Source organism: Durio zibethinus, chromosome 27, assembly GCF_047325235.1.
Source record: "Durio zibethinus cultivar Kanyao isolate XHJ-2024 chromosome 27, ASM4732523v1, whole genome shotgun sequence".
Taxonomy (NCBI): Eukaryota; Viridiplantae; Streptophyta; class Magnoliopsida; order Malvales; family Malvaceae; genus Durio; species Durio zibethinus.
The window spans coordinates 6,895,261-6,905,882 of record NC_143188.1 but is presented as its reverse complement, the minus strand read 5'-3'; the positions used below and the strand labels follow the sequence as shown (position 1 = coordinate 6,905,882).

The window sequence follows — 10,622 nt, the reverse complement described above, 5'->3', positions numbered from 1 at the left end:
TATGTTTGGGCAAAGGCTCAATATAAAAATTCTCAAAAGTTTTGAATCCACTCAGTGAAAAAATGCAAAAGGAAAAAGCGAGAAAAAAGAGAAGAACTGAAAGAATGAAGAAAAAGAACAAAGAAAGAAAAAAAAATGATTGGGTGGAAAGCATAAGAAAATGAAGAGAAATATACCCCAAAATAAATCCTTCAAATGAAATAATGATCATTAGTTTTAATTACCCTTAAATACTTATTTTAAGCTTGCCTATCCCTTTTTTTTAAAACCAAAACCTTAACTTATGTTACATCTCATGAAAAATCCATATTGGATCAAGCATGGATGCTTAAAAATTGAAGAGCTTCTCTTAGAAAAAATGGCCTGAAACCTATGAACCTTTTTTGTCCCTCTTTATTACTTTTTTTTTTTACCATTAACCTTTTTTTATCAGGTTTAAATTTTTAAGTGCATGGTGTGATAATTAATAAAAAAAATCAAATAAATAAAAAGAAAAATAGAAAAATAAATGTGGTTCTAAGGTGAAAACCCTACGTAAGGTAATCTAAAGCAAACTTTGAAAGCCACTCCTAATGCTAAAGAAGGTAGATGCTGAACAAAGATAAGCCAAACATTTTTGAAAGATTCAAAATATCAAGGTCTTAGAAGTTTGATAAGGATTAATTTCGAAAATCTCAAACTTTTCCATTCTTAAATAACCTTTCAAAATCTTAAGCCCTTACAACTAATCTTAACATATATCAAAATGTCACATTTGAAGGCTAAGAAAAATGTTGAATATGTTTGGTATTTAAGGAATTCATGTTTTAAAAAAACTTATGTTTCATTTGCGAGCTTGTTTGAAAAAAAAGTATATGCCTCTTTTATCCCCCTTAGATGGAGAAACTTTTTTGAATCAACATAAACCTTAATGTGCTGAACCATTTAATCTATATGGAAAGAAAATTTTCACCTCTTTTATTTTTTATAGAGATCACAAATTCTCAAGAATTTAAGGCTAGTTTAGCTGGTATTAGGTTTTAAGCCCAAATTATTTGGCACCAATGAAGTCTTAAGTCCAATTTAGCTAGCATCAATGAAAATTTAAGCCTAGTTTAGATGACACCCAAGTTTTAAGCCCAGTGTAGGTGATGCTAATGAGATTTAAACCTAATTTAGCTGGTACTAAGGTTTTAAGCCTAGTATTTGCTGACATCGAGAAGCCATAAACGTAGTTTAGTTGGCACATAGGCTCGGATTAGCTAAAAAAAGTATTCCTTTTTTATTGCTTTTAAGTGGTGAAGTCTTTTTAAATCAATAAAAATCTTTGGGTGTAGAACTATGTAATCCATTAGGAAAGAAAATTTTCTCCTTTTTTATTTCTAATAGGGATTACCAATTTCCTAGGAAAATTTAAGTCCACTCAAGTTTTAAGTCTAGTTTAGCTTGCACCAATGGAAATTTAGCCTAGATTATCTAGCCCTAATGAAATTTAAGCCCAATTAAATTGGCACCCAAGGAAAAATTTAAGCTTAGATTATCTAGCACCAATAAAAATTTAAGCCCAATTTAGCTGGCACCTGAGTTTTAAGTCCAAATTACTTGGCTCTGATGAAAATTTAAACTTAGTTTACCTGGCACATGAAAAGATTTAAACCCAGCTTAGTTGACATCCAATAAAAGATTTAAATCCAACTTAGTTGGTACCTAGTAAAAATTTAAGCCTAGTGTAACTGACACTTATGATGGTTTTAAGCCTAATATCAACTAGCACCAATGAAAATTTAAGCCTAATTTATCTAGCACTCATGAAAAGATTTAAACCCAGCATTGCTGGCACCTAATGACAGATTTAAGCCCAACTTAGTAACACATAGTGAAAATTTAAATCCAGTGTAACTAGCATTTGATGAAGGTTTTAAGCTTAACATTAACTGACACCAATAAAAATTTAAATCTAGATTAGCTAGCACCTAGGTTTTGAAACCCAATATTTAGCTAACACGTAAGCCCACTATTTAATTGGCATGTAAGCCTAGAATTAGCTGGCACATAAGCTCATATTGAAAATCTCCTCATTTAACTTGCAATTTAATCTTGGTCACTTCATTCAACTTATGGCTTAGTCCTGGTCATCTCATTCTACCTGCAGTTTAATCTAAGTTACTTCATTCGACTTGTGGCTTAGTCTCAAAGTTTAACCTCAGTCACTTCGTTTGACTTAAGGCTTGTCTCAATCATCTCATTTGACTTACAGTTTAATCTCGGTCAACCTCATCTTTTAACTCACAACTTATCCTAGTCTTAAAAAAAAACCAAAAAACCAAAAACATAAAAAAATTGAAAAACCAAAAAAATAAAAAAACCCAAAAAAGATAAAAAAATCAAACAAAAAAAAAACAAAAAAGTTTTATGAGGTAGTATTCGGACAAAATTGTTGTTCATGTCTTTGCATTATTCTTAATCCTTATAAATATGCAAAAAGGGGCAGTTGTAGATACCTAACTTTGTCTGAGATATTTTATCACTTTAATCTAGACCTGAGTTAGACAATTGGGCCTTAACCATAATTTTTTGAGTCCATTAATGGTCTATTCTTTAAATACTAAAGGATGAAGCTCAATATGGGCTCAAAGTGAGGCCCATTATATAGGCTCGAATGAGCATTTAAATGGCCCAATTAAGGGTTTGATAAAGGCCTATTATTAAATGGCCTATTATTGGTCATTAAGAAAAAAAATAAAATAAAATAATAACAATAATAATAATTAAAAAACTAAAAAAAACCAAAAAATAATTATTATTAAAATAATAAAAATAAAAAGGTAAAAATGCTGAAGTTTAAATAAAAGGCCCATTTTTTGTACTTCATTTTTCATAGGCCTTAGCCATTTTAACATGTTTTAACAAGGCCAAATGGGTTTGCCATTTAGCTTGCTATCACCATTTTAACAAGACACTCCATATGTCATTTAGTTGATTGCAAAACATGAAACAAAAACAATCTTGCTTGCCTGGGCATTGGACATGGGAGAAGAAATGGCAAAACCAAAGCAACTGTAAAGTAGTTACAAAAGAAGAGAAAACGTGGGTGGCAACGAGAGAACAAAAAGAAGGCAAAAATCTAGGGAAGAGAAGGATGGCTTGTTAAGAAGATTACAAACGCAAGAGGGAACCATTGGGAAAGCAAAAATCAAACAAAAAAAAAAGTACGGAATAACAAAGTAGAAGAGAAAAATAAGTAGACGGTAAAGTAAAAACAAATTGGTAGAAAAGACTAAGGGCAACAAAAAACACACTGGGAAAAGAAGAAAAAAATTGAAATGAAGGTTGAAAAGAAAAAAAAGAACAACCAATATTTAAGAAAACAGCCAGTAGAGAACATGAGAAAGAAAAGAAAAGAAGTGAAAATAGAAAAATAGCTTCGAAAAAAGTAATTACCAAAAACTAAAACAAGCAGAATGAAAAGGAAAAAAAGAAAGGTACTGGAAGTAAAGGAGATAGGTTGCAACAAAATCAAAAGAAAAAAAAGAAGGCAAAAGCTAGCAGCAAGTTCCCAAGAAAAAAAATGGAAAAAGTTAAAATAGAAAAAGAAAGAGGCATGAAGAGATGAAAAGAAGGTTAGAAAACTTGGGTAAAAAATTGAAAATGAAACCACGAAAAGAGCCAGGAGCATGAAAAGGATAAGAAAAAAAAGTGTGAAAAATGATACATGACAAGAGAGGAAAAAACAAAAAAACTGGGTGCAAGAAAAGGGAACGTGGGGAAGAAAGTTGGAAGATATCAAAAAACAAAAAAAAAAAGTGAGAAGCGCTACTAGGAAACAAAAGAGGAAGGAGCAAAAACAAACCATGGACAGAAGAGAAAAATCACGCTTCAAAAGGAGAACAGAATAATAAAGCAACTGCCAGAAAGCAAAGACCAAAAGCAGAAAAGGGAAATTCAACAAAAAAACTAGGTAGTAAACCCTTGAAGGTGGCAACACATACGTAGCAAAGGAAAGAGGTAGAAAATATACTAGAAGTATTGGGCAAAAAAATAATAGAAAGAGAAATCTTGAAAATAGGCAAAAAAAGAGGAAAAATTTTGTGAAAAGGAAAAAAAGTCCAAAGCCTTTGAGAAAATTTGAGAAAAGGTAATATTCTTGGTCTTTTTCGTGTATTTTTATTTCCATTAAATAACTTTCATGCTTAATTTTACTATGATATTTTTCATGTGAGGTTGATGTGCATGAAAAAGATAAACTATTTTTTAAGTAGGAATTATCGTTTTTGTCTCCCTTCTACCATCCCATACGAGCTTAGGCCTTTTTCATGATTGAATGCATGTTTTCTAAGTTGAAATGATAAAAGAAAGATCTTTTCTTTAAAAAGTTTTTACCTTCATGAAATATTAGGTAAGTGGAAGCTTAAAACAAGGAAGCAAGTGGTTTTTAGGCAAGTTTTAAATCTATTTTTCTTCTCTACATGTGAAACCTTGAAAGCCATGTGCTTGCTTAAACATATTTTCCTTTTTCCTAAAAAAATGAATGATATTTGATTCGTGATTGTTGACAATGGAGATTGTTGTTGAAGAATGATTCAAATGTGGAGTCCACTATTAATTAAACAAATTTTAGTTATATCTCTTTAAGAGTTTGTATTCATTGTTTTAGTTTTTCTTTTACTTTAGTTTTAAAAATAATGGTAAAAGTTATTAGCACATGAGGAAAATGTTTTGATAAGGAAAAAATGGGGATGATAGTAGTTTTACTTAAGGCATCTTGGAATGGTCTTTGTCACATTTTCTTAGCATTTAACTAGTGCATGTGTTTGATTGAAATTTGTATTCTTTGGTTTTCTTATTTAATTTTGTTTATATATATATACATATATATGTATTTTTAAAATTAAGATGTGTTATTTTTTAATATATATAATAATAGTAAAGATGAAAAATTTTAAAATTCATATCTAGATGTTGAAAGAAATAAAAATCAAATTTAAAATAATAATAATTCCACCAAAATGTTGAATAATTATTAAATATTAAAAATAAAATAATATGAGCTTAATAAACAACAACAATAATAATAGTTATAAAATATTTAATGAAAAGGAAAAAATTATGCATAAAAATCCATTTTCAGAAAAATAAATAAGGATAAATAGATAAAGGTAAATAAATAGTAATAATTTTAAATATATATATGAAATATAAATAAATTTTGATTTTTTAAAAAAATTATAAAAATATGAATATGCTTTGAAAATTTGTCTAAATGTTGAAAACTTTTAAAAAAATTGATAAACTTTTGAAAATTCTAAAACCAAAATCTTAAATAAAATCTCAAAGCAAAACCTTATATGAACCCAAAACTTTAATTGTAAACCTAAACTTACCAAAAACCTCAAATCCGATTTAAATTTTTAAAAATTTGCATAAAAACATTTTATAAAATAATTTATTTTCAATTGTCCCCTAAATAATAGGATATTTAGGAATGCAATTTACCTAATTCTCTCACCACGAGCAAAAAAGGAAAACTACAAAAAAGAAAAGAAAAGGAAAAAAAAAAGGCAAGAACCAAAGAGACACTTGTCACTTTTAAATAGCCTAATTAATTAAACAGAAAAAGCTGAATCCCAAGCTTCTCTGTAAAATCAAAATGCAAACAGAAAATACGAAATAGGAGAAAAGATAAATGCTTTCATAATTCTTGCTATCTCTCCCACTACTACCAGTGTTTATTACAGCAGAAAATGTGTCAGGATAATAAACGCTATATACCCTCCAACTTGGCACTTTTTTTTGCATAAATAGCCAATGCAGGACGTGAACCAACGGGCAAATTGGTTTCCTCACTGACTGTAACGTCACTCGCATCACATAAACTCATCCAGAACAAAATTTTAACTGCCACCGCGAACCAGCCAGTGCCTTAGCTGAAAGCATCAGTGATCCGTCTGAAAGACAGTATCATGATAACTACTTCACATAAAATAAATTCCCTGTCTATATTTGCATATAATGAAAATTTCTCTAAACTTCAATACAATGCTCCTCATGTCTAGAATTCAATAGGGGGAAAAAAAAAGACGGGGAATTCAGATGTCATAGAAATAAACAGAAATAAACTGCACATGTGTTTATTTTTAGTAACAAACCAGTGTTCTTAATATGTATTATTTGCACCCCCCCGCCCCTTCTTATTGAAATATATGCATAATTCAATACATGAAACAGGACTACAAAAGATTCCGTCTTTTACAACTGAAAGAAGACTTCATGTTTCTAAGAGGACTGCAATGTTTTTTCTTGGGTGCAAAAACAAATGATTAATTATTAGCACCAGTGAGTTGATAGAATGAAATTCAGACAGAAGTTTGTGATACCTGGGTGTGAGAAACTTCTAGTATCACTGGGACAGTATTAGAGGGATAAGATGATGCTTCTGAATTTAAACCACGTCCAAAATCTACACTGTTATTAAGATTTTGAGCAATAACATTTTCTTGCACGCCCTTTCCCTTGAATAAAAAGTTTGCAGTACCACCAGTGCCACCAGAAGCGGATCTAAAAGCTCCAGGTCTTTTTATTGCAATATCTAGGCGCTCAATCATTTTTCCAACACCAGCAATCCCCGCACTCATCTCACGCTGCACTCCCTTGCTGAGCTCCTTAACAGAGTTATTACGAGCAAGAAGCTTCTCTTTCAGACCTCTGGTACCTTTAGAAATTGATTCCTTGTATCTGTTGCAATACATCCATGCCTTGAGCAACGAGTAGATATCAGCCTAAAACAAACCTGAACTGAAACATAAATACCTGGCTGAAGCAATGGACCATTTAGATTTTATAGACTCTGAGAAAGAGAACATTTCAGATGAGATTGGTCTACGAGCAGTATCCAGTTGTGGCTGACTGAAGAAAATCAGAAGAACAATCCAATGTCGTAAAGGTCATAGGAAAAGCAATGCAATAGTATGAATTGTCAATAAAAACAGATGAACACTTCAGAGAAATGCCATTTATAGGTACAAAAGAGGATAACATAACATGCTAGTACCATTATAGTAACAATAAAATTTGGTAAGGAACAACGGAAAGCCATGTCATAAGATGTGTAGAGTATGTATAATATACTCTTCACACATTCTTTGATGGAAGCAAATTTTAAGGGTGTTATTCCCACAAGACATACACAAAGCACATTCACAACAAGCCAGGATAATAATACGAAATAAGTACCTTAGTTTTGTAGCTTTATCTCCACTGGCAGCAGCTCTAGAGACCACATTAACAGATGGGGTCAAAGGTGATGGGGGGTCAATATTAACTGATGGCATGCCTGAAGCCAGTGAATCATGCTGGGACCAATAACTTAAGTTTTGGCATTCATCTGATGAAGTTGGATGCGTAGGCTGTGCCCTTGGCATAGTTTCAGGAGAGGTAAGAAAAAGAACTTGAGAAGGGCCAAGTCCAGAAGATCTTTGCCTTTCCCTTCTGCGAACATAACGAGCTTGGCTTGCAGCAGCAGCTAGATGCTGCAAAATACGTTCATCAAAGTCCAAATCATCTGAATGGAATGCTTCCTGAGACCACATGTACATGTCATCAATAAAAGATCCTATTAAGCAGAATACTAAGTGTAAATATGATCAATAAAATTTAAAAGGAACCACATAAATCACCTCTGGAATACCAAAAACATCATGGAAATGATGCAAATCTGTGGGCACAGCAGATATGTTCCTTGATCTGCAGTACCTTTCATTTCTGACGGCATCTAGAAGCTCTTGGCTGCAAAGATGCACAAATATGACACCAAACTCACTGATTAGCTGGCAGCTTTCTGCTTATTAGCATCAGACAGAAAATAATGCAAGTATGTACAGAGTTAGAGAGGAGGGAGGGGAATAAAAAAGTTATACACCTGGCAGGGTCTTTCAGGACAAATAACTGCCAGCATATTGGGCACTCTTTGCTTCTTTGAGACCTAGTGGAAAAACAAGTTCAATTAGGAATATTAAAGAACATAGAACTATAATATTATTGCATTCCAAGGCGAAAACATGTAAGATACTATGTTTCCTAGAAACTAGTATAATTTAAAAGTTAGAAAGACAGCCAACCATTCAAGAATGCATTGAAGATGATATTCATGTCTGCAACTGGTAACCTGAAACAAAGAACAAGTTTCAGAAAGCTTGATCCTTCAAACAACCACCTAGAGGCTGTAAAGCAAAACCAGATAGAAGGAGTGTTCTGTAAGTCTATGGCATGAAATAAGTAAACATTATCATAATACAACAGCACAGAATAACATGATGAAAACAAGTAAAACTACTCGTGCATTGTTGGCATTGATATTCACAATAGCAGAATGAATATAAAAGAATTTCCCCTTAAAATAGGAATTAAAATAATATGCGTGTTCTACAATTAACCAGCACCCAACCATCAGAACAGAAACAATTAAATTCATATTGATTCTATGATTTGTTTTTGAGCAAATTATCTGCCAAAAAGAATCCATGAATCAAGCTGTCAAAAGAACAGATATTTAAGACATATATCCACTAAGGGATTGCTAAAAGTATATACAAAGCCTCAGTTCACTAACTAAATAACGATAGTAGGGGAAAACAAAGAGTTGCCTTCCAAGCTCATCGAGCATTATAATAATAGTTCGAATCAAACAGTAAAAATAAGCTATCAGAGATCAGAATTCGTTTATCTTAAAATTTTAAAAGGTAATAAACTGATCACGATCAATGTTACATCTCGCACGCCACAAATTATAACATATTTCACAAAATTAATATCAACAGTCCACGAAAATCCTCTACTTATATGATCAATTTATCTCGATCATTCTGTTTTCAATCAGAAATTTTAAGGAAAAAAAGAATTTATGACAGAGCAGTAGTTCCAATTCTAATTAAATAGTGACACAAAATCTCAGAGAACTACGATCAACTTTAAAGTATTATCGACTACCTCGATCATCACTGAAAATTTTTTTTTAAAAAAATTAATTAATTAAAATTTATTTTTTCCTTAAAAAAAGGAAAAGTGTATATAAAAGACGAGAAAGAGTGATGATTCGTACAGTGACAGGATCTTGAACAGTGAAAGGCTCGAGACAGATACTGCAGCCGTCTTCGGAACCATCGCTAAGTGCTCCACCGAAAGAAGATGGCGGAGAAGATGAAGAAGTTGCGGTTAATACGAGCGGCTTCTCGAACAAGGAGCAAGAAGCAGCAGCAGCAGAAGAAGAGGTAGTGAAGTCAGCCATTGGAAGCAGACGTGTTTGGCAGAGCAAAGAAAAGAAACAGAGTTTTGAAAGAGGAGAAAAGAGAATGAAGCACAAGAAGAAGCAAGGAACCCTAGAAAAAGGCAATGATCGGTTTGGAAAGAAAGTAAATGGTCAAAGAAAAGAAAAAAAAATTTTTATTATGAGAAAAAACTGAAAGAGAGGCAAAAGGCGGAAAACCCTGGGTTGGAGATAAAGATAATCCGATTCACACGGTTTAATTTTGATGGAATCAATCTATCTAACCTTTTCTTTATTGTGATTAATTATTTGGCGCTTTTTCAGGTTAAACTCTTCCAGTTTCGCACTGACTGTACTTCTTTCCACGTGACAGAGATGCTATATTTTTGTACTTATTATTAAAAGCTGGGCTCGGAATTTCAGTCCCGCTGTGTCGTCCGTTTTCAATTCAATCGGTAAAACAGATTTAATCTCAATCCTTTTTTTTTTTTTAAGATAATAATTCTAAAATATTATAAAAATATTATAAAAACACTTGATCTCAGAGTTTTAATTAATATAAATTTTTCTAAATTGTCTTGAAACTCATGTGATACATGAATTAGTTCTACTTATTTAATTATGTAACATGAGCTTTAATGTTGTGTGATGCATGGCTTACAGTTTAACTTTTGTTTTATTAATTTATTATATAAATTAAAGAAACTAAAATAAGGGATTTATTGAAAAATATTAACTTTGAGTTTGAAAGTCTTGTTTAATATGATTTATATGTGTTTATAAATATAAATTAAAATTCTTTCCAAAGTTATATCAAATTTTTAAATTTATAACATATATAAATAATTTATTTATACATAAAACATGTCATATTAAAATTAAATTTTTCAAAAAAAGTTTGCGCAATACTATTAAACAAAAATAAAAAAATATAATAAATAAAAATTCTCCATTCAATCAAATAAATTTCTCAAATTTGGATGATCTATATTTGCATGCAAGTTTATATTTAAAGGATAATCTAATAATATATAAACAAGATCATATATCATAAATAATGTAGAATACTTACTTGATTTGCGAAAACATAATGAAAGCATTATTATAGAAGTATTGCGAAAACGATGCCGATTTGATTCATTGGTTGAGAACAAAATCATGCATTTGGAAACTGCCCATTATATATAACATAAATCCTTAAATATCAAAGCATGAGATTTCTTAAAGAGTTTGCAGGGAATGTCTTATTCCTTTACTTTGCTAATTTCTCTCTTTACCACTTTTATGAATGGCACTTATCTCACACATTGGATGAATGCTCTTTTGTCATATTTTGTCATAATCAAATGCCACACTTTGTTTTAAGAGAGGAAGAGATTTCAAC

The 10,622-nt window shown here is 31.3% G+C and overlaps 1 protein-coding gene across 2 annotated transcripts; it reads right to left on the bottom strand.

Moving 5' to 3' along the window:
- Positions 1-5,558: 5,558 nt before the first annotated feature.
- LOC111280130 (E3 ubiquitin-protein ligase RHF1A-like) lies at positions 5,559-9,491 on the bottom strand. Of its 2 annotated transcripts, none has more exons than XM_022867306.2 (8): positions 9,074-9,491; positions 8,094-8,140; positions 7,895-7,957; positions 7,653-7,761; positions 7,210-7,553; positions 6,787-6,882; positions 6,354-6,711; positions 5,559-5,924 (listed from the first exon to the last, which is right to left on the bottom strand). In XM_022867306.2, the coding sequence occupies exons 1-8, from the start codon at positions 9,257-9,259 to the stop codon at positions 5,913-5,915; spliced, it is 1,215 nt and encodes a 404-aa protein (XP_022723041.2). In that variant the 5' UTR covers positions 9,260-9,491; the 3' UTR covers positions 5,559-5,912. The 2 variants fall into 2 exon arrangements, with proteins under 2 accessions (XP_022723041.2, XP_022723040.2); XM_022867305.2 differs by having other exon boundaries at positions 5,648-5,903.
- Between the last annotated feature and the right edge of the window lie 1,131 nt (positions 9,492-10,622).

Coding starts and splice junctions, on each gene's coding strand:
- LOC111280130 (XM_022867305.2), bottom strand. CDS start 9,259: ATGGCTGACTTCACTACCTCTTCTTCTGCTGCTGCTGCTTCTTGCTCC. Junction 7,762..7,894: donor GTCCTGAAAGACCCTGCCAG/GTGTATAACTTT, acceptor GCATCTTTGCAG/CCAAGAGCTTCTAGATGCCG. Junction 6,712..6,786: donor TGGTCCATTGCTTCAGCCAG/GTATTTATGTTT, acceptor GTATTGCAACAG/ATACAAGGAATCAATTTCTA.